The sequence below is a fragment of the Saccostrea cucullata genome, unplaced genomic scaffold, assembly GCF_032062105.1.
Source record: "Saccostrea cucullata isolate Sc308-1 unplaced genomic scaffold, CSIRO_AGI_Scuc_v1 ctg136, whole genome shotgun sequence".
NCBI lineage: Eukaryota > Metazoa > Mollusca > Bivalvia > Ostreida > Ostreidae > Saccostrea > Saccostrea cuccullata.
This window is the reverse complement of record NW_026930969.1, coordinates 354561-379196: the sequence shown is the minus strand read 5'-3', so window position 1 is coordinate 379196 and position 24636 is coordinate 354561. Positions and strand designations below refer to the sequence as shown.

The 24636-nt window shown below is 31.3% G+C and overlaps 3 protein-coding genes and 1 long non-coding RNA gene across 4 annotated transcripts in view; all 4 read left to right on the top strand.

The window, feature by feature from the left end:
• Positions 1-1799, top strand: part of LOC134230768 (immunoglobulin superfamily DCC subclass member 3-like) — a 56463-nt gene extending 54664 nt beyond the window's left edge. The window contains exons 8-9 of the mRNA XM_062712615.1: positions 1086-1247; positions 1604-1799. Coding sequence (XP_062568599.1) covers positions 1086-1247; positions 1604-1755 — 314 coding nt within the window. The 3' untranslated portion in view covers positions 1756-1799. The remainder of the gene's footprint in view (positions 1-1085; positions 1248-1603) is intronic.
• Positions 553-23758, top strand: LOC134230771 (uncharacterized). Its single transcript, XM_062712621.1, has 7 exons — positions 553-653; positions 19086-19273; positions 19395-19556; positions 20597-20731; positions 21645-21668; positions 23101-23188; positions 23284-23758. The coding sequence occupies exons 3-7, from the start codon at positions 19430-19432 to the stop codon at positions 23630-23632; spliced, it is 723 nt and encodes a 240-aa protein (XP_062568605.1). The 5' UTR covers positions 553-653; positions 19086-19273; positions 19395-19429; the 3' UTR covers positions 23633-23758.
• LOC134230754 (uncharacterized) lies at positions 3204-4207 on the top strand. The gene is made up of 3 exons (XR_009984419.1): positions 3204-3653; positions 3753-3984; positions 4066-4207. It is a non-coding gene; the product is annotated as an uncharacterized LOC134230754 (long non-coding RNA).
• Positions 14192-16805, top strand: LOC134230778 (uncharacterized). The gene is made up of 3 exons (XM_062712627.1): positions 14192-14330; positions 16314-16499; positions 16678-16805. The coding sequence occupies exons 1-3, from the start codon at positions 14267-14269 to the stop codon at positions 16803-16805; spliced, it is 378 nt and encodes a 125-aa protein (XP_062568611.1). The 5' UTR covers positions 14192-14266.
• Positions 23759-24636: the final 878 nt, after the last annotated feature.

The window sequence follows — 24636 nt, the reverse complement described above, 5'->3', positions numbered from 1 at the left end:
CAATACATATCTCCAGATAAATGGTAAGTGAATTATATTATATGATTGAATAAATCCTATCTATCTGATTTGCTGAGATGCAACAATGTAGAATAAAACTTTATGATCACCAGCATGTGACCGTCCAGGCTTCTATCTAAGTCTACATTAAAAGAAATTTAATTTGGAGTTGGATAACTACTTAAGATCCTTGCTCCTCTCATTCACAAAATTAAACAATAATGAAAATTACAATTGTTACGCGCTTCGTCAGCTAAAACGAGTGCAAAATGTATCGTGTAATCTATCTACTTTTCTTGTTTCATTTTCATTTTTGTTTTAATTCATTCTGACAAAGTGTCAAGAAGTTTTTTCTAATTTCTTCATTTCTTTATTAAAATTATTTGATCTTACATTTCTTTAAATGACGAGGAGAGTTGTCTATACGTATGTTTATTTAATATAAACAGTGGAAAATTCTCATTTGATCCACTAATAATGTTTCGATTCAAATCTTTAAAATGAATTGTTGTATTTATTTATATAGGCTACCATTTTGTATCTTCCGTAACTTTTGTAGAATCTTCAAAAGGCTCCCCAGAGGCAGTTTATCAAAGTGGCGACAAAGCTTTCGTTGGAGAAAATGCTACCCTTCTCTGTATTTTTTCTGGAAAGTAAGCATGTTTCCTTTATAACTTCTGACTACCCATGATTTTGCTCGATGCAGAAAATTTCATATTCCACATCATAAAATTTCAAAAGTTTTGTTTGTTTTTCACATGCATATATAGTATTTATCATATGTGTTAATAGCCCTGTTCCAAAAATTGAATGGTATAACAAAAATGGAACCTATATAACAACAAACGACAAATACATCGTGGGTCGGTATGGACGACGGCTGCAAATCATGAACGTAACTTTTGCTGATGAGGGTGTCTATAAATGTAAAACCAACAATCTAATTCAAAATCCATTCCTTAATGTTACATGTACGTACAAGTTGCTTCTTCGTAGTTTTTAAATTCTCTTTGCAATTAGATATTTTTTGGATCATAATTTATTTTTCATGAAAACAGTTTATTTTCAATCAATTTTGCAATTAGCCCCTCCGCTTTTTCCTGATGTCGGTAAGCGTTTCATGACAAAAATACTTCAGAATTTGACAAAAGAATCCACTGCTCTCCAATGCAACACTATGTCAGCAACAGCCGAAAATGATCCCATTGTAATCAAATGGATGAAAAATGGAGAGATCTTGAATAAAGGTTTTTTTTATTTATTTGTTTTGCTAGAAATGCATGATGAGTAGTGTTTTTTATAGCGTAAACATAATTCTTCTTATAATATATCTTCAAATAATAATAATGATATCAGAATCGATCATTGGCCCTGACTGTTCAAAATTAATGAAGTCCTAATACTTTTTACATAAAGAAAGTGTATGCTTAAACACTTCCTTCTATTTAATATTTTCAAATTGTTTATAAAATGTCAACATCTGGAATATCATCGGGCAATTGATAAACAAATACTATTCTTTAGTGATTCCATTGAAAATATATAATTATCTAATAACACGCTATCACTAGCAGTGCATTGTTTTATTTTATTTTTTTAACAGATGTTAGATACCAGCTTTCAGAGGACAATAAAACTCTTCATATTTACAACGATAATTCAGACGATTATGGCTGTTACACATGTGTGGAAGAAAATAGTGAAGGAATTGCAGTGGCAAATTTTTTACTCCCTTATGGTAATCTTAGAGACTGACAGACAGAGGGGCAGACATTTTCACCGTCACTGGACTTATAAATCCCTAAATGAACGATACCAAATGATTTAATTTGGAAATAAAATTATCGTTACATCGTACTCTCTTTTTAATTTTCGACCCTTCTGTAACTAGTAAATAATGCGTATGAACATATAAAGCATTAAATTTTAACGAAAAAATTCTTTTCTGAGTTTTTCATTCTTTTCTATGAACTTGTGATAACTTTCAAATTTACGATAGATGTATACATGTAGGTCTACAGAGAAAGTGAAAATATGATAAATTGTTAACATGGTATTATTTTTTCTGTTTTTCATTTGGACACAAAAAAAATCTAATTACGGACACTGTAATACAACAGAAGAGGATTTTTATGAATTCCATACGAGAGATAATACGGATACGTCGGAATTTTCAACAGACAACTGTCAAAAAGTCACTTGTAAAGTTTTTAAAATGTTATTTTACCATTTATACACATTAAGGAGGCTGGGGTGGGGAGTCAGCAAAAAACTGTTATATAAAATTCCATTTTTTAGATATATCTTAAGCTGCCAACTTTTATTTGGCAAATTTCATATATTTTAGTTTTAAAATTTGATCATTTTTAGCTCACCTGAGCCGAAGGCTCAAGTGAGCTTTTCTGATCACATTTTGTCCGGCGTCCCTCTGTCTGTCTGTCTGTCTGTCCGTCTGTCTGTCCGTAAACTTTTCACATTTTCGACTTCTTCTCAAGAACCGGTGGGCCAATTTCGACCAAACTTGCCACAAAGTATCCTTGGGTGAAGGGGATTCAAGTTTGTTCAAATGAAGGGCCACGCCCTTTTCCAAGGGGAGATAATTATGAATTAGTGAAAAATTATTGGCATTTTTAAAAAATCTTCTTCTCAAGAACCACTGGGCCAGGAAAAATGAAACTCATGTGGAATCATCCTCAGGTAGTGTAGATTCAAGTTTGTTCAAATCATGACCCCCGGGGGTAGGGTGGGGCCAAAATGGCCGATCAAAGTTTTAAATAGGAATATATAGGAAAAATCTTTAAAAATCATCTTCTCAAGAACCACTGGGCTATGAAAGATGAAACTCATGTGGAATTATCCTCAGGTAGTGTAGATTCAAGTTTGTTCAAATCTTGACCCCCGGGGGTAGGGCGGGGCCACAATGGCCGACCAAAGTTTTACATAGAAATATATAGGAAAATTCTTGAAAAATCTTTTTCTCAAGAATAACAAAGCCATGATTGGTCATATTTATATGGAAGCATCCTCAGGTAGTGTAGATTCAAGTTTGTTCAAATCATGACCCCCGGGGGTAGGGCGGGGACACAATGGCCAACCAAAGTTTGAATCCGTTTTTGTTAACATTATTTAACTCTTTACGAAAGCATTAATTTGATCGTTGCTTTTCAATGAGAGAATGAAACATATGGAGATAACGAACAATATTCAAGATCAAAAGTCCATAAAACAATTCAAAATAGGAGCAGAGCAAACACGGACCTCCAAAACATCAGAGGTGGGATCAGGTGCCATGGAGGAGTGAGCATCCCATGCCAACCGGTCACACCCGCCGTGTGCTCCTTGTCAGCAAGGTCTAAAGTCTCTAATGTTAATAATATACCATGGGTCCCACGACAACGTGTTGAGACAAGACCACAGGCATTGTGAAGATGAAATCGGTATTTTTTGCAAGGTTTTCTAGCCATAAAATTGGGAGACATTTATAAAGAATATCAGTTTTATAAAGATAAAATATGCAAAGTAAAGCAAGTAAATATTAACAAATTAAATTCTTATTTTTAAGCTGATGACGATTTACGATTGCCAATCATCGTCACATCCTCCGTTGTTGGACTTCTTTTGATCGTTATGATATTTGCCTGTTTCATTACAAGGTAAAGTGAATCATGTAAAAAAAACATAAAAAAAACTTTCAATAATATATACTAACTCTTAACTACAATAGTATTTCCTTTTAAAATGCATCATCGTAGAGTATGTAAAAGAAAACGAAATCAAGAAAAAAGTTCCACAACAGAGGAAATTGTTATGATTACCTCAGATCTTTATTCTGAACCAATTCCTGCATCGGGTGAAAATAAAATGAAAACAAAGGATCACATCATTGCTGAAGACGAATCAGCCTATTCTGTAGCTGATACGAATGACAATGAGTACTCACAACCCCTCGTCAACAGGGACAATCGAACGGGACAGGTGCGTTTTGTAAATGATGTTACCATCTCAGACAGTGAATATACTGATGCAGATTTGGGTGAATATGATGTTTTAAGAGGACAGCGAAAGAAACACTCCAAAAATACATCATCGAATTGTGATATTTATGACAGGACAAATAATGTTGTCTCTGGTATTTATGACGTCACTTCGAACACGCTGAACAAGAACGAATACGCAATGACAGATAACGACTGAAATCAACAATGCATGATTATATAAACAAATTTCCAAAAATTAATATACATGTATAAAATATTTATAAGTTTGATTTTTCATTAGGTATTAAATAAAATACATATATTTGTAATTACCATAATTAAGATGGAGATTATCCTTGCTTGAAAATTAAAAATTTTTGCTTTTCCTAAAACTTCTATCATTATGTTAACAGTGCAGTTTGATTAAAAATCATTAATTAGTATGAATTGCTAGAGTTATCATTTACAAATTATTTTCTGTCATTTCACTTACTTTAAACTAATGACTTTTTACGCACTGTCGTATTCTTTGTCTATGAAATGTGTTTTGCATCGGTATTTCTTCATTTTAATTTCGATCATGTCATGAATTGAAAAGATTTGGTTGACAATACATTATTCATCTCTTGGATTCTTGATGACGGTGAATCCATTGAACATTACCTAATTTTCTCTCTTTTCAATGCATTATTACGTCATGAAACGCTTCATTTTTGCCATATCCTGTAAATTCATTTCAAAATTACCGAATGTTTTCTTTTAATATTTCATATAGAGCACAATCTCTGAGCCAAAATATGCAATTTTATATCAAAAGCCCTGAAGATCACAAAATTTCAATTTTTATATCAAGGTCTGTGCTCATATTTCATGAAATGGGTCAGAGGGTGATAAGTCAATTTCATAATTGATATAAGAGCAGGGTGAACCTTGCTCTTAATAATCATAAACATTTTCTACCTCCAGTTAAAGCTTTAAATTTCTTTTAACAATAATGGGACTATCATTTTTAATGAAACATATGGAGATAACGAACAGTATTCAACATCAAAAAGTTAAGTTTTTCTGTCTCTTCACTTGAAATCTTGCAATTATAATTCTATAGTATTAACTTCCTAAGAATTTTTTTTTCAAATACTTTAATTCTCATTCAAAGTCAATGCTTTTGTATGTACACTGTATAGACTATTTCCTTTAAAAATAGTTTGACCGGAAATCAAAGTGTTCAGCTGTGGTTATTTTTGTTTGGCCTCTACTTAGCTGAAGAAAATATATTTTTTCTCCTATAATTCTTTTAGAGTTCTAGAGGGTATTTGTAAAACAAAATATCAATACCACAATGTGGGGTATCTATTAAAAAAAAACTGGGGGGGGGATACCCGAGCTATTTGTCTGCATAACGATTGAAAAAAAAATCAATAAATTCATTTTTCAAAAATTTCACTTTTTGTTGAACTTATGTAATATTTATTACCAATTGCATACAAATTTGACAAAGCCTGAATACTGTTACAGCGAAAATGATTCTGATTAACTCAATAAAATGGCTTCACACTAAATTTTCATAAAAAACATAAATTGGGTGATATAACTACATTTTTGGAAATAGAGTTGGGTCACCGTACCATTTTTTGAGAAAGGTTAATGAAAGGCAAATGAAAGATGTTTCTTTTTACACTTGCAAGAATTTGGTACGACCACCCACTCCGCATAAAAAAAGATTAGTTTACTTTCTAAACTTTTCACCGTGGTCCAAATACGCTTGCTAAAAATAGAAAAATGTATGCTTTTTAATGCGTGGTATAGTGATTAGCCCTTTCATGGTTTGTCTATTGAGGAAAGTATTCGAGTCATGCTCGGACTTTTTGCTTTTGATTTAAAGGTACTTGGACACAGATTTGAAGTTATTATTTTCTCTATAATATTACGACTTATATATTTTAATAGCATTTCAAACAAAAATTAATTAAAAATCTTATTTCATACAAAAGATATTAAAATTTCAAATTTTTTGGCGGGTTTGATTGACACATCCTTGCACTTTCACAAATTAATTTTATTCTTAACCCTTAGGAAAAGGGGCAATCTCGTTGTATATAAATGAAAAATATTAATACTATAATCCAGAAAATTCAGAGTAGACATGTTTGAAAGCAAAACAAACACACAATATATTGTCAGTCCATGCAGTTGTGGTAAGCAGACTGTGACGATTGAACGCACCGGGTGAATTCTAAATATAAACAATAACAGAACTCGAGCCCTGTTTACAAAAACTGTGTACATAACACGAGTGTGCTCGATTTGCTAAACACTGTAACCAGTCCTTAGTTAGGAATGACGATACTTATGAGGGAATTTTGCTTTCTAACATTTGTACTCGGAATAAAACTATTTTTCTGGATAGAAGTTTTAATATTTCTCATTAATACACACAAGATTACCACTTTTCCTAAGGATTAAGACTAAGGTGAAAATTTGTGAAAGTGCAAGGATGTGTCAATCAAACCCGCCAAAAAATTTCAAGTTTTAATAACTTTCAAATGAAATAAGATTTTTAATTAATTTTTGTGTGAAATGCTATTTATATAATAGTGTTGCATTATGCATGTACTATGCCTAAATAGTAGGCAGGGTTTGACACATGGTGCACGAGCCGGAGGCGAGTGCACTATGTGTCAAACCCTGCCTACTATTTAGGCATAGTACATGCATAATGCAACACTATTGTTATTATTATGCTGACTGTTGTAATTATTTATGCGGCAATCTATTTGACTTTTTCCTGAAAATATCGGTGCTTACACAGCGCACTTGCAAGAACTCATTCAAAATCTTCATGCTAAAATTGTTTGCATGCTTAGTTATTTTGGTTACTAGTATTTTCTCTAAAAACGTCGGGATTTTCTGTCCCAAAGCAACTCATCTTTATTTTCTGTTTTGTTAGTAAGCCTTATTTGTTTGCAGACGTCGATTCTCATTGATAATTTTCTTTTACATCCTTCAATCAAGCGTCATATAAAAAAGCGTTTTAATGACCCTATGAAATCAGTTCATCTAACGATCTGTATGTAATTAGTTTGAAAGTTTGTTGCACACATTAATCAAAAGTTCCTTAGAATAATATAACTGTTTTCAATTATTATGCTTCCTGTCAGTTTGTCTCTATATAACCCATACCCTACTATTCTCGCGTAGTAGTCTAAGGATTTATATAGCGTAAGCATACTATGCCGAAATAGTGCACGGCTTTATTTACTGAATAAAATTCTTCCATGCACATGCCGGGGATCGCACTCACGACCATGAGATTGTCAGTCCGATGCCTTATCGATTACGCCATAGAGACGATCACGGATTGATATCATTTTATTAAATATATAAACTTAATTTATACAATTGACACAAGAAGGAGAAAATAGACAAATATTATTTGAAAACAGTTATATTATTCTAAGGAACTTTAGATTAATGTGTACAACAAACTTTCAAACTAATTACATACAGATCGTTAGATGAACTGATTTTATAGGGTCATTAAAACGCTTTTTTATATGACGCTTGATTGAAGGATGTAAAAGAAAATTATCAATGAGAATCGACGTCTGCAAACAAATAAGGCTTACGAACAAAACAGAAAATAAAGATGTGTTGCTTTGGGACAGAAAATCCCGACTTATTTAGAGAAAATACTAGTAACCAAAATAACTAAGCATGCAAACAATTTTAGCATGAATATTTTGAATTAGTTCTTGCAGGTGCGCTGTTTAAGCACCGATATTTTCAGGAAAAAGTCAAATAGATTGCCGCATAAATAATTACAACAGTCAGCATAATAATAACAATAGTGTTGCATTATGCATGTACTATGCCTAAATAGTAGGCAGGGTTTGACACATAGTGCACTCGCCTCCGGCTCGTGCACCATGTGTCAAACCCTGCCTACTATTTAGGCATAGTACATGCATAATGCAACACTATTATATAAATAATATTTGTCTATTTTCTCCTTCTTGTGTCAATTGTATAAATTAAGTTTATATATTTAATAAATTTCAACCAATTATTGATCGTCTCTGTGGCGTAATCGATAAGGCATCGGATTGACAATCTCATGGTCGTGAGTTCGATCCCCGGCGTGTGCACTGAAGAATTTTATTCAGTAAATAAAGCCGTGCACTATTTCGGCATAGTATGCTTACGCTATATAAATCCTTAGACCACTATGCGAGAATAGTAGGGTATGGGTTATATAGAGACAAACTGACAGGAAGTATAATAATAAAATATATATGTCGTAATATTATAGAAAAAATATTGACTTCAAATCTGTGTCCAAGTACCTTTAAATTTGTTTTACTTTATAAAAAGTATAAATGAATAACACATTTTTCACTGGAAATAAAATATATGTGCGTGAATTGTCCCAAAAAGTCGTAGACAGGGGGAATAGTTTAGTTTTATTTTTTTTTTTTTTGTTTTTTTTTGTTGATAGATTAGGTTTCTTTTCCTGTCATAACAAAAAGTAACATCTCTCATTACGACGTGATCTCTTTTTCTGCTTCACACGTGTCTGTTACCCATCCAATATTTTTTTTATATTGAAACACCACTCTTTACTTAGGGACTTAATTTAAATTTATTACTGTCCGTTTGTTTGAGCAGATTCAAATTTTAGTCACATTTAGTCGAAAGATCACCTTACATTATAGGCAGCAGGGAAGACACATTGTTTGTTGTAGTTCGTAGCCCAAAACGTTCCCAATTGTCTGCATTTAACAAACAGTACTCTTTGATGTGGTAGCTATTTTCGGTAAAGAGGAAAAACTGTTATTGAATCTCATGCCATTAAAAAAAAATCTCTATTAAAATCTAGTGTGTAATGTCACTTCAGAACTCTTTATGTCCTGTCTCTGATGTATACAAACCATATCCAAAACAATTTATTACATCTCCGTGCGCCGGTTACGCGTTTGACGACGTCATTTTCATCACACTCAATATTAACAACACTTTGAAAATCATGACATCAATCGTCTGCATCAAGTGCTATTTATATCAAAATTTGACATATTTTTAAGATTTTGATTCTGGTTTCAATGATTTAAATTTGAGTTCAATGTTTCACATAGTACCATATGAATAAAATCAAATATTATAGTTATATGCGTACATTATTCCAAATTTTGTTCGTGCGCCGACAGACCATATCGGCCTTCATACAAATCGTTCCTATCTTATGAATATAGAATATATGTATTTAAGAATGCGCAATTTCAAAGAACATCGAATATATTATACAGTACAGGCAACGCGGATCCCGTATTTCCCGCGTCCCCGCCGCGGTATAATCACAACGCGGTATTTGGCCAGGTAGACAGGTAAACCGCGTTCCCTCCGCGGGAAATTCATCACTTACCTGTCCCCGCCGCGGTTAAATCATCGATGAATTACTGACAATTAGTATCGTAAACAAACGGGAGTTATCTCCCCGAATTGTAATTTTCCTGTAACAAAAAAAAAACAACAAACAAAAACGTGTGTTTATTAATTAATTTTGCTATGAATAGAATTTAAACTAAGAAAAATTAAGTTTATTTTTGTTTCTAAAATTACATATCAATATTTGAAATTGAATAGAAAATTTTATTAAATTGTTACGTCTTTGCAATGGTTGATTATTTTCTGTTATTAAGAATCTATCAAGAATCAAAATTAAATACTAGAAATTTTAAATTATTTTTTTTAAATCTTCATATTATATGCAAACTGTAATAAATGTTGAACTCAGACTGTTTAAGTTTCGATAAACGATTTTCAGCATTCATTTGAAAAAAAAAGATGTACATCTTTTTAAAGATGTACATCTTTTTAAAAATGTACATCTTCATATTGTTTATTAATTAATTTCGATTTATTGTATATAAAATGTACAGGCTTTTTCTTAAAGTGTCAAATTACCTGAAAACATCCGATGACGAGCATTTGCAGTTACATGTAGTGGGCACGTGAACTTAAATTTTCTTTATCCAAGATACCAAGAAAAAAAACTCTATTCTTCTTTATTTCTCATCGTTTATGTTCTGTTCCCAAATTAAGAAAACTTTTCTTTAATTTATTTCCCTTTTTTATATAAATGTGCAGGCATTTTTTCTCAAATTGTCAAATGACCGAGAAGCATTCGATGGCGAGAGTTAACTTTGAGCACGTGAACTTTATACAAGAGATCAAGAAAAAATATCGTTTTTCACCTTCATATTAACATGTATTACTTTTTAAAACAATGTCTTTCTTTTTAATTTTAATATTTCTCGATTTTCGTGTTCAATAGATAAGATAGGATGTGCAGGTGTAATGATAAACTTCACAGACGAAATTATAGTTTATATTAATAAATATTCAATGCAAAAATTCATATATTTTTGTTTTCTTTGACAAATTCTATTTCTTTGTTTATTAAGTATTAGCCGCGATCATTTCCTGTGTATAGGGATTAGCAGTGCCTGAGCAGGAAACGACATGCCCTGGGGGTTTCACACCTGTCTTAGAGTATACCTAGGGTAACGCTCGCTGGATGTGCACATCGTTGTCTAGCCATTCAACAACACATTTGATTCATTGTTTCATTATTATTTCATCGATATCATTTTCAGATGCGATATTAGCCTTGGAATTTGTGTCAAATTATTGTTGCTTTTTTTAAACGGAGTGTATAAAAAGAATAAAAGTAAAAAAAAACTTTTAAAACAAATTAATGAAGTATTTAATATTTATTAAATCAAATATTGATCCATTGCTATGTTATTTCGTGTCTGTTTATATCTGTACCAGTTAGGAGAGAGAAAGAGAGAGAGAGAGAAGAAAAATATCACAATATGGCACGTGCATGATCGTTTTTCCTCCATTTTGATCAGTATATCAATTTCTTAAGTCTAGCGAATAAAACTACCGCTGATTTATCAGTTTATTGACCATTTGTGGATTTTGTCTAAGTTTTATTGTTATTTATCCAGAGACTTGTTTATGATCCACTTTCTTCTTTCGTTTAGCATATGTACATGACATGTAATTTGAATTACTTCCCTTTTTGTCGCCAGATTACAACGACAGATTTTGGTGGTAAAAAAAATGTATTTTTGTTATAAAATTTAATTAAGAAAAACACAGTATATTAAAATTGTCGAATTATTGAAAATATTTATAAACAAAAAATTTAAAAAGGATTCTGTCTGCAACAAAAACATTGAATTCTTTATTTCATGCATTTCAATCCATGGGCTACACATGAAAAAAAACGGCTTTGTTTTACAATGTCGTAGGAAAACGCATACAGGTAATACACTCAGGTAACATCCTGTGTATTTATAGGTAGTATGTACACTAGACAGCGTCGTTCCCTCGGGGCTTCTCATCCGCCTCGAGTAAGCTCCACTCCACACCAAACTTACCTGAGGAAAACCGACCGGTAACACAGACATCTGAAAACTTGAAGCTTGGCAACTTGCTGATTAAAATAAGTTAATTTCTGTGTTGTGTGTTCAAATATTTTATATTTTATTTGTGTTTGTGTTTTATTTGAACCGGAAAAATCTGAAATTTGTTTATGTTCATTGACATGATTTTAGTAATTTTCGAAAAGAGCAGAAAATAGAAAAACATTCAAATACTAGCAATGATATTATTGATATTCTGAATAGAATGACCTGTGATTATCTTATTAACAATAACCCCCCCCCCCCAAAAAAAAAACAAAACAAAAAACAAAAACAAAACAAAACAAAACAAAAAAAAAAAAAAAAAAAAACAAAACAAAACAACAAATAAAAGTCGTCGATCTTTAGTTCATAGTCTTACAGTGTAGTGCATAATAATGGAACAACGGTATTCCTACACTTATGCGTGTTTTGTTTAAATTTAATTTTAATTATGTATCACTATTATTTATAACAGATATGTATACAGAAGTAACGGTAGTTTTCTAAATGAAACCAAATGACTGATATAATCTCGCAGATAAATAAACACATAGCTACATGTAACTGCAACTGCACGGGCTAATTGTGAACAGCGGATTACACCAGTGCATATAAAGAGAAGCGATATCATGGCATTCTTTAAATTTTAATTATACCTTTTTTGCAATTTGAAGATCATTTGGGGTGGCATGATTGATTTTGAAAATAAACTTTAAGTTAATATACATGTATTCGATAAATCATTCGACTTTATTTCATCCTATACTGTACTTGTATTACTGTTAACCGACGTGTTTGAGACTTAATTAATTTGAGTGACTATTGGTACAAAAAAAAAGAAAAAAAGAAGATGTTTTTATTAAACAATTTGATAAAACTTAAAAAATGAATTTTTAAAGAATCCATTTAATGGTATAAATCTATAATATCAATGTGCTCGTAATCCCCCCCCCCCCCTCATTTCGACACGATTAAAAATCGACAATACTTTACAGGTAAGAATTTCTTAGCTGAAGAATAACGGTAGCTGGCCCCGCCGCGGTGTAAACACGGTCTCAGGTGGCACCGCGATCAAAACCCGCGACGGTGTAACGCGGAAAGGATTAATACACCGCGGAGGGGACGCGGTCTAATACGGGATCCGCGTTGCCTGTACTGTATATATGCAAAATTTGGTTAATATTGATTGCATGTTAAAAAAGTTATAAACATTGTGTACGACTTTTTGGGACAACCCTTGTATGTAGTAATAACTCGATCATTTACCGTTTACAGTATATTATTTGAAATTTCGGATAATAAAATTATGGAATACATTCACATTGTATTCCAGTTTTGTATTTATTTTTACTACAACGCTTCTAGATCACCAGTATCATTATATATATATAATATATATATATATATATATATATATATATATATATATATATATATATATATATATATATATATATATATATATATATATATATATATAATGTAAACATTTTTTTTTAAAATTTAACAAAAGACATATTTGCAGATTAAAGGTCCCTACCAAAGTTTGACACTTGTGACGGTAAATGAAAGTCAGTTGTTTAGCTTGTCTTGAATTGATATAATTATCATTTTGAAAACAACTGTAAACATTTAAATGACCAAGTAATTCGAATAATTGAGAGATTTTCCCCCCAATATTTTATAAACGTTCTTGCATAGCCAAAAATTGGCATGGGCCCTTGGCTCTTCTCTCTCTCTCTCCCCCCCCCCCCATATTCTTGGTTAAAAATCAGTAATAAACTTCTAAAAAAAATAAATAAATAACGTTGCACAAGTTCCACTCAAAATATGAACTAGTGTCAAATTAAGGAAATCGTACTTCTTTTAAAATACAAAATGTCTTTCCTGCCACCGTCTACCATCTTTCTACATGTACAGGAAGCAAAATTCTATATATATAAAAAAAATAATAATAATAAATAAAAATAAAAAAAAAAATAAGGAAAGAGTTGGTGTTGTTAAACTTGACACATAGTCTAATACAGATAGTACGAAAAGGAGGTATCACTCAATTCACCGAAATCTACTTAAAATTAAACATGTATCCCACTTGAAGAAAATGCAACCGTGGTAAGAAAAGCTAAATAAATGGAAGGTTATATGCCCTTTTCATTTATTTGAATTTTTTATAGATGTTTTGAGACCGATCATCGTATCTTATCTCCAGCCACCCTACAGCCTTTTCACTGGACCCATTTATGATATAACGTAACTTGCTAAGTAAAACCTCATTTTATTCCTGCTAAATTTTGTATAAGAAATCTGCACAATGTGGTAAGTTACTTTATATATGTATACTATGGGTTCATTAAAATTCATGGGGACTAATTTTGGTGGATAGGTATAATCTCCTACAGGTTCATGGAGACGTAACTTCTTGTTGTCTCTTTTACCTGCAAAAGGAAATAGGACTTCGTAACCCTAATTTACTATTTTGCAGAGGATTCCGAAAATTGAGCCACCACGAAATATTATGATTCCACAGTAAATTCGACTCGAAACTTTCACGAATTGTACAAGGAAGATACTAGTAATGGGTGAGTCTATACTCGTAGCTATCAATTTCCTAAAGAGCAATTTTTCTAGTTTATAACTAGCAATTTTATAAAGAGCACTTCTTCCGCACATAATTCTGTTAAAAGTTTCCACAGTTTTGTTTCCTATTTTATTTATTGTGTATATATATATTTAGCGCAGATGACAAGAAACGACTTGGAGATGTTAATGTTATACCTTAGTTTTTCTACAAAGTACAACATTTGAGGATTAAAGATGGAGAGCCTTGTGATCAGTCTCATCTTCCTTTGTGTCAGAGACATAACCCTCTTCTGCAAAGGTGAAACTGTTTTTCATCGTATTCTAAAACCTTATTCTAATTGAAAAGCTAAAAAATATTTTTCTGATTTTTAGGAACAGAACTTATTAATTTGCCTCCTGTTATAACATCAGAGTTTGAACCGGAGTATTTTGTCCAGATCTCTCATTCTACTCCATTATCCTTGTTTTGCCAAGCCAAATACAACGTACTCAGGTTAGTAACAGTTTATTATACCTTTGCAGTAATCTAATGACGATGATAATGAAAAACTAAATACTGTAAAAACACAGATTTTTGCTGGGGTTAAATTTTCAATGTATATGAGCTATGAAGAGATCCACGAATTCATTGCTATAACAAATTGTAAAATATTATATACATAATTACATAATAACAATTCTTCATCCACGAAATCAGATTCCCACCAACCAAGAGTTTTTCCTCAAACCCGCTAAACTAAGTGATTTTACAGTAGTTAATTATGTCAAATAGAATACGATGATCTCGATGTTTTATATCTTATTCATTTATTTAGGTATCATTGGCATAAAAATTATTCAAAGATTGTGAAAAATGACCGAGTTTCCTTCAATCAGTCAACTGGAGAAATCAACTTCAAAAATCTAGAAAAGGAGGACTTTGGTGTTTATTATTGCACGGCACACAATACGTTTGGAATTTCAGTCTCACTGTTTGTTAAATTATTGCAAGCAGGTATAGCAATTATAATAGTTTTTCAACATGTTGTCAGATCGAGAACTGATTAATAGCTATTTCGGATCATCTTTGAACTTCAATAAATGTGAATAACATAATTGGAATGTTCTGGAAATTTTGAATACCGCAGCAGTAGCAACAGAAATTTTTCAATCTTTAAAAAACCCGGAAAATTTCTCCTATTTATTCAACTATTCCAAGATACAATATTAGTCTACATATTTGTTGAAATAATAATACAATATCTAAAATCACATGCTTGTATTTCATTGTTGATTCATTAAGATTATTCCTACTGAAAAAAAGTTTCAGACAGTTTTAATATTTTAAAGTACGAGGGTTGTCCCAAAAAGTCGTAGACAATGTTTATAATTTTTTAAGCATGTAATCAATTCTTACCAAATTTTGCATAGACATAATATGGTCAATGTTCTTTAAAATTGTGAATTTTTAAATGCATATCTTTCATATTAATAATATTAGGACGATTTATATGAAGGCCGATAAGGTTAATATACATCAGAGACGGGAAAAAAGAGTACAGAAGTGACATTACACACTAGATTTTAATAAAGAATTTATTTTTAAATTGCACGATTGCACGATATTCAATGAGAGTTTTTCTACTGTATCGAAAATAGTTAATTACGGATAATTGGGGACAATTTGGACCGAGAACAACGTCAAACAACGTGTATTCTCTGCTGCCTACAGTGTAAGGCGATCTTTCGACTAAAGGTCGACTGAAAATTGAATCTGCTTTCAAAAAAAAAACAAGTAAAAAACAAACGGACAGTAGTGAATTTAAATATGTATGTCCCTTAGTCAAGAGTGGTCTATCACTTAGAAAAATTATTGAAAGTTAATACACGCGAGTGAAGCAGACAAAGAGATCATGACGTTATAAGAGACGTAATTTACGCCTGCTTTTGTGCGCTGGTGTACACTTATATGTTATATTCTTTCTTTATTTTTTCATAATTTTCTTATAAGATGTGATATCATCATGAAACTTGAAGTGCATGATCATAAAATATTACTCTTTGCTATGACAAGGAAAGAAATTTCATTAAGCAAAGAGAAAAAAACTGTTTTCTCTGTCTACGACTTTTTGGGACACCCCTCTTAACCACCAAAATTCCAAAGAGAATTAATTTTTAATCGTTTATATGGCAACAATATCGATGAAACGCAAGATACATTCAAACATAGGGCTCTATCTTGATCACATGTTCCCTGCTTCTATCTATTTGCTGCGTTTGGCACCATAACTTAATCTTGTAGATCTTGACCAAAGTTCTCCAATATCGAACGTGCAACGATCGTGCAGGGAATATCATCATTGCAAACTCCCCTGTCTCAATCAACCACGTTGTCAACCCAAAATAAAATGTATGATAGAATGGAAGTATGGATCTGGAACCTCAAAAAGTGTCTTATACAACGAATCTGTAACCTTGGATCGTGAAGGTAACTCTAAACTATCCATTATTAATTATTAAAGGTTTCAAAAATAAAATGTTTCAGAAGTTACAACGCCCACTTATACTCTATAAAATATATGACATTGTACTTCAATTAAGAAACCATATTTAGAGCAAGATTTAACGTGTTCAAATCTATTGAAAAAAATCATTTCATCATTTAGGACATCTTCATTTTCTGAACATAAGCAAATCTGCCGGGAATAAGAATTACACTTGTGGAATGTGGAATGAGAGGATAAATCTATACAGAATGGTCAGCATTACATATCTCAAGATAAATGGTAACTGACTTTTTGGGTTTGCAATAATTAGGCGTAAAAAGTTATTGTTATTTGATATCAGTGGTCAAATAGACATAAATATTTGAAGGAATCACTGTATAGTTTGTTTGGTATGCTTCAGCATCAACGATAGTTGGAAACATCGGCGAAGTCCGTTATGCATAAATTACCTCACATTTCCAACTATCGTTGATGTCCCTGACATACTCTAAACTAGACAGTGATTCCTTATACCTTATAAACATATTTCCATTTCTTGTGAAGGAAAATATTAAATTAAGTTTTTAGAAATGTTGTCTAATTATACATTACATGAGACCTCCCGTGTCAATTTCAATAGTACCCACCCACCGACGTCAGACACAAAGACAGCTGCACGAGATTTATAGCACATTAGGCATTCTTAGCTCCTAAAATTTCGGTTTGCGAAATTTATATTCCGGTTGAATTATCAAGAAATCAACTCAACTTACTTTTAAAAAGTTATCACAGAGAAAACAAATATAAATGGAAATATTGTTGTTTAGTTTCTCTTACCAAAGTTGCATCATATTTAAATTTGGCGAAACTTTACAATTATTAGAAGACTCGTTCTGTCTATAAGCTAAATTCACAAAATTAAACACTTTTAAAAAGAAAATAATAAATTGCATATAATTAACAAAATTCAAATAAGTTTAAATGTGTTCATGTGTGTGTTTTGGGGGATCATATAGAGCATTTTTATCTGCTCTACAAAATAAAAATGGTTATCAAGCGTACAGTCTTAATGACTGCATTGATTTCAAATTTTGAGTATTAGCATATATTATAATGTATGAGGCAAATTTCGACAATGTACCCGCCGAAATATGGCTGAAATATTGCCGACTTGGCGTTAAAGAATATAAAATCAATCAATCAATCGACAATGTAATTTCTTTTGATCTCTTGTATCTTTTTTTCCCTGGAAAATTATTACAATGACCTTTCACTAGTACTAGTGTTACATTAATACAAATTGAATTTTTTCGTTCATTGATAGAGAGTACAAATCATTGGATATTTCACAAATCAACTAAATAGTGTAAATGTTCACCGGGTATTACCAAAAAAAATCCTATTAGAGGAAAGTTTTATTGAAAATAGGATATCTAATCTAGACTACTCTTAGTACATAAACAAGAGTTATCTCTTTATGGAGGCTGGAGGTCAAAAAATTAACCATCAGATATAACATTTTTTTTAATTCTTATGCTGTTAACTTTTATTTTGCAAAGAAAAATTTCATATATTTTTGTTTTGAAATTTGATCAGTTTTATATATCTTCTTATAAAGCTCTTCTTCAGATGGAGATCAATATAGTCTAATTTACACTTTAAATTGATCCAATATGACAAATTCTTACCCAATTAAATATTACTTCCAACATTTGGTGTGGGCAAAAAACCCCAATGATTTATCGATATAAAGACCTAATCAGTTAAAACAATTTATCATTCGATAAGATACTGACTGACGTTTTCATACTATTTGTTAAAAATGAAAAACGTCAGTCTGCATTTGATCTAATGATATATTGCATTTAATGATTATTAAATTATATAGATAGATTGTATTCGCTGATTAGGCTATTATATCGATCAAATAACTTGCGAATTGATGACTTCAAATGTGACTGTTTCGTCAACTTGTTGGTTAATAGCTTGCTTCGTTTTAAAAATTGATCGTACATAAAGCATGACCAAAGACAAGGTACTAGTAAGTATTTTATGAGTTCCATATTTTGCTTGTTGGTGTTACTGGTTTCGGTGACACTTTATGATTTCTAATTTTCCAAAACTTTTATATTACTTCTCGAATACACTGTAGTACAGTTCTCCTGAATTTTCGCCTTCACTGCTGTAAATATTTTTGTAAGTAGTAAAGAAAGAGGCTTGGTATCTAACATTTACTGAAAGCAGAAAAAAGAGTTATGTTGTAATCTTCAATTATATGTCTTTCAAGCTTCAACTTTTGAAAAATGATGGAATTATATACCACTAATTATCTTTAAAGAGGTTTTTGTAGAGTCTTCTGAAAGCATCCTGCCAGCGGCTGTTTATCAAAGTGGCGATAATGTTTTCGTTGGAGAAAATGCTACCCTTCTTTGTATTTTTTCAGGAAAGTATGCATGTTTACTTAATAATTTTCCACTGGTTTTCCGAAATTTTGCTCGATGAATAAAAACATTATAATTAACACATCAGACAATTTCAAAAAATTTGTTTATTTTTTCACATGCATGTAAAGTATTTTTTGTTAATAGCCCTGTTCCAAAAATAGAATGGCAGAACAAAAACAGAACCAACATAACAACAAACCACAAATACATTGTCGATCAGTACGGACGTCAGCTACACATCATAAACGTAACTTTTGCTGATGAGGGTGTCTATGAATGTAAAACTAAAACCAACAGCAATCTAACTCAAAATCCATTCCTCAATGTCACATGTACGTTGAAGTTGCCTCTTCAAAGTTTTTAAATCTTTTTTTTTTTTTTGAGATTATACTTTTTTGATTCATAATTTTTTTCATGAAAACAGCTAATTTTTCTTTCCAATTTTGCCATTAGCCCCTCCAATTTTTCCTCATGTCGGAAAGCGTTTCATGACAAAAATACTTCAGAATTTGACAAAAGAATCCACTGTTCTCCATTGCAACGCAATGTCCGCAACAGCCGAAATTGATCCCATTGTACTCAAATGGATGAAAAATGGAGAGATCTTGAATGAAGGTTTTTTGTTTTATTAGAAATGCATGACGAGTAGTGTTTTCTAGCGTAAAAATTATTGTTCTTATATAATTATATATTCAAATGATAAAAATATCAGAATCGATCATTGGTCCTCTGTTCAAAATTAATGAAGTCCTACATTGTAATGTTTCGTAGGTAAAGAAGGTGTATGCTTATACATTCCCTTCTATTTAATATTTTCAAATTGTTTATAAAATGTCAGCATATTTAATCACATCAGGCAATTGATAAGCAAATTGTTATTCTTTTTAAAAAAATAAATATTATACAATTATTGCTGGGTTTTGAGGTCAATACAATGATTTAGCCATCTGAGGAGTACAATATTCACCGAGCCCGAAGGGCGAGGTGAATATTGTACTTCGAAGATGGCTAAATCATTGTATTGACCGAAAAAACAGCAATAATTGTTTTATTATATGATTCACTTATAATATGATACAGCTCATTACTTGTTTGCATTTTATTAAGTCCTAGCCAAATACAAGAGAGAAGCAGAATTAAAATGTTAATAAACCTTACCAGTCGTATTAATTTGAATTTTTTTTTAAATCAATTTAAGTAGCCATGAAAGAAATATATAATTTCAGTCCTTTTATTGGATAGATTTTGAAAGGAAGGAGTATTGCCAAAAAGTAAAAAAAACATTGTTCAGTAAAAGTGTTGCAGGGGGAGGGGTCCATGCATCCCCTCTTACCACCCTCACCTAAAATATATATTCGCTTATGTTTTGTTCACATGAAAATAAAAATCATAGTCGTTTAAATAGCTTTCTAAAACAATTTGTATCAATTTGGAATTCCCCAATCTATTTTTAGATCAATGTAGGGGAAATAAATCATTGTATTGACCTGGAACGTCACGTGCAAGTCAATACAACGTAATATTTTTCTAACATAGTTGGATCTCAGCCAATCAGAGAGATGGAAATTATTTAATCATATAATAAATATGTATATATATAATCACACGCTATTACTGGCAGTGCATTGTTTTATTTTATATATCTTTTTTAACAGATGTTAGATACCAGCTTTCAAAGGACAAGAAGACTCTTCATATTTACAACTTTAATTCAGACGATTATGGTTGTTACACATGTGTGGTAGAAAATAGTGAAGGAATTGCAGTGGCAAATTTTTTACTCCCTTACGGTAATATTTTTTCTCAGTTACTGGATTTAGATTAAAATTAAAAGTTGATGCAATATCATAGGAAAAAAATATGAACAATCGGTAAAAGAACGGCATCAAGTGATTGAATGGCGCTGAATGGCAAATACATGTAGTTTTCACTAACATTTCATTTATCTGACAGTGTGCATTCAGTAAACCTAATTGACTGTTCATAGTAGAACTTTCATATCAGTCAATTAAAGATCTTTATAAATGAACATATTTCAGATTTATTGATTGAATAGTTTGGCGGTTTACTCATTTGTTTGGCACCTAGTAAGATACAGTTGAGTTAAATTTCCTTTTTCATTTTCTGAGGAAACAAGTTAATTCAATACGAAAAACCCGGTATATAATTAATAATTCTGTTTTCAATATATTTTCCTTCTCTTTGTCTATATATTAACCTTTGCCAAACCATACTCTACGGAATATCAATTTCAGGCCTACTACCTAATTTTATTTGAAAATAAAAAAAACAATGTTATATGTTTATTTCTAGAATATATTTTAATTTGTTTTTTAATGCTATGTTTTTAATGTTTTTCGAGAAATTGAATTACCGAGTAACCCACTTATATCAAGCGATAATAGAAAGATTTCAGTGTACATATATTTCAATATTAAAAATCTATTTTGTAAAGGGACTTGAAAAAAACTTGAAATAAACTTTTATTTATAATAAAGCAATGTGAAATGAAGACATGTTAACTAACTCTATAAAATATTAAGTAAAAATGACTGCTGATCTAAAAGACTAGGTTACTGTTTTGCATTTGATTTTATCAAGCAAACAACTATATTGCAATATAAAAAAAAACAACATAGTTTCCTTTGAGTTCCACAAAGTGAACTCAGTAATCATTTGATATTCGTATGTTTCGAATTTTAGCTTCCTCCGATAATCATCTGTCAAGTAAGTAAAATTTATACTTTTATAAAGAAAATTGTGTTCAGGTGTAATATCGATATCCTTCTGACAAAGAGAGATAACTTTTCGAAGAAATTATTTCAGGCAATTCACTGAATAGTGTTTTCAGACTTTAATAATGAGGACCATTTTTATGTTCAAGTCATCCTTATCATCCTTAGGGACGCTTTAAACACTAACATAAGTGCTTATTGAACTTGGAGAAAAAATGTATCATATAAAGGTGTCCATATTGAGACTTTTTCAATCATCAATCATTTATAATATAGGGCACCTGCCTCATTTCTGCAGGAATTGTTTTTAAAGATAATGGACTATTTATGAGCAGAAATCACTGCTGTTTACTTACATTGGGAAAAATTAATGAAAATAATGAATTCAATTACTTATTCTTGGTCTTATATAATGCTAAAAATATTTTAATCTATTACAAATCGTGTAATTAGCTGTAAATATCATTTTTTGAATCTTACTTCTAAAGGCAGATCACTCTAACTGCATAAAAATACCCTATAAGGAGAGTTCTTTAGTGTGCAGTGTTTAGAGCTTGCTTAAATCCTGAATTTTTTTTAAATGGCTGAAAAAATTAAGTTTTTTTTCAATATTTTGCCTAGACCACTACTTCTGATTCAAATCTGTAACTATATAATTAAAGAACCAATAAGATGTTTTATATTTTGAATCGAGGATACTAGAAATTAAGCTTTTATTTTAAATGTTTGGCTGGGGGTATCAAAATCCATTTTCTTCAAAATTCAAGAACATTGCAATTTCTTAAAACCTGTTCCACAATACTGTATCCAAAGCTATAACAGTATATAAACTTTTTCATTTGAAATGAAGGCACTAAGTTTCTTATTTACAGTGGATCTTCAGATATCCGGACGCCAGTTATCCGGATGCTTCAGTATCCGGTCGATTTTTCGTCGGGACGGAATTTTTAAAAGTTATTTTGTCTTGTTTAACTGGCAATTCAGATATCCGGACGCTTCACATATTCGGACAAATTAACTAGAAACAAAAGCGTCTGAATAAAAGAGGCTTCACTGTATATTGACTTTTGGAATGGAACATTGGGTCTTGATAAGTTAATTAGCAAGGTCATTTTAGGGATATACTATCTAAAAATGTTGAATACGTTCCAAAACATGGTGGCCTCGGGTTAAAGCTGAATGAGAAAGATTTGCAAGATCATCCAAAACAGGCAGAGGCAGGTTTTTCTAGTGAATTGTGCATTGAAATAAGCATCATTTTCTTCTATTATCAGATGGAAAAGAAGATAACACTTGTCTGACCATAATTTAACTTTACATTTGTTTCTAAGGTTACGATTACCTGAATCTATTTATTTGTCCTTTTTTCTTTGGACCTATATGACAATATGATTTAATTCTTACTTTTATGTATTAAATTTTAGCTGGTGTTTTGCGGTCTGTATTAATAGCTATTGCAGCTTTTGTTGGAATTCTATTATTAGGTGTAACAGCCATATTCATATATAAAAGGTAAGTGAATTAGTGTGCTGTTCAGAATATTTTAAAATTGTTGAAATTCATGTCAGTGAACGAAAACAATTTAGTGATAACTAATACTTTTGTAGAATTTTCATTCCTACAAAAAACAAAGATTTAGCCGTGCGATTCAAGCTCCACAGAACCAGCAATCTGTACTTGCAACACGACTCTACTGGTCCTATAACTGAGGAACCTGAATATTCATATGTTGAAATTCAAACTGAACGGACAGATATTGATAGTGTGGAAAATAAGACACAAATTCAGGACGTAGACGTTTGTACAGAAAATAACTACAGTATTTTGGGAAAGTGCAGCACTTCGCCGTTGGACTTTACTGAATCTAACCTTTATGATCATTCAGAAAATGTCAGTGGAATATACAGTAGAACATATAAAAGACGAGATGATAATCAAATGATTGATAGTGAATGATGTATTCCATATGGAGAATCAGTCTTTATTTCTATGTGTTTATGGAAAATGATTATCGAAAATATCTTATGCAGAATATAAGTTGCAGGGTCATAAAATGTTTAACAAGAATTATGGGAAGTACTAGTAATACTTTGTACAAGAATTTCTGATTATGTAAGAGGCCAATCTTGAAAAGATTAATTCATTTGCAAGAAACTTGTTTTCGATTTTGACTTAAAATACACCAAGTCATCATGAAAATAGATTGTAGAGATTGTAGAGAATTTTAATTGAGAATTTTGCATTTTAACAAACAAGAGTAAATCGGTTTAAACATAAATTAGAGTAAATTTCCGTTATTTCCCGATCATGAAAGGAACACAAGGTGGGTGTGAAAGGTCTGCAGGGGATACTTACTCCCTCATGGCACATAATCCGGCTGCTGTTTTAGATCTCCATGTTTGCTCCTAAATTTGTATTTTTAAAAGGATTTTTTAGCTTGAATATTGGTTGTTGCCTCCATATATTTCATGATATGTTTTAGAAAAGCGGGAAATTATTTCTTGGAAAGATGCGAATGTTTTATCATAAAAGTGTACTTTTAAGGTATAGTGGGTCATTGATCCATGTTTTTGAAATCCCAAATTATAACTTATTGCAAATTTTTAGGATTATCGTTCAATAAAATGGAGCAAAGACCAATTTGTATCTAAAAATGTTGTTAAAGTACTCGTATGTGAAAATTATCTTTTTTTTGATAGTGTGTGTATGCCTTTTCATAGGCAAATAATTTTAGTCTTTGCAGAATTTCTGTTTTAAATTGTAGAGATTTTGCATAAAGTTAGATTAAATATCAAAGAAAATGTTAATATTATTGAGATTTTATCTTTCAATCCATGTTATTCATACCTCACATGCCTTTGTTCGCCCATCTTCTTTGTCATGAGTGCAGAAATATTCAATAAAATGCATTTGAATCAGACTGTTGATCAGATTTGGTTCATTAATAGACACTCCAATGG

Bases quoted from the DNA above. Each gene is read 5' to 3' on its own strand.
- LOC134230778 (XM_062712627.1), top strand. From the start codon at position 14,267: ATGGAGAGCCTTGTGATCAGTCTCATCTTCCTTTGTGTCAGAGACATA. The intron at 14,331-16,313 runs GTGAAACTGTTT...TTAATCTTGTAG, and splicing joins CATAACCCTCTTCTGCAAAG to ATCTTGACCAAAGTTCTCCA. The intron at 16,500-16,677 runs GTAACTCTAAAC...TTCATCATTTAG, and splicing joins TGTAACCTTGGATCGTGAAG to GACATCTTCATTTTCTGAAC.
- LOC134230771 (XM_062712621.1), top strand. From the start codon at position 19,430: ATGACAAAAATACTTCAGAATTTGACAAAAGAATCCACTGTTCTCCAT. The intron at 20,732-21,644 runs GTAATATTTTTT...TTCGAATTTTAG, and splicing joins AAATTTTTTACTCCCTTACG to CTTCCTCCGATAATCATCTG. The intron at 21,669-23,100 runs GTAAGTAAAATT...ATTAAATTTTAG, and splicing joins CTCCGATAATCATCTGTCAA to CTGGTGTTTTGCGGTCTGTA.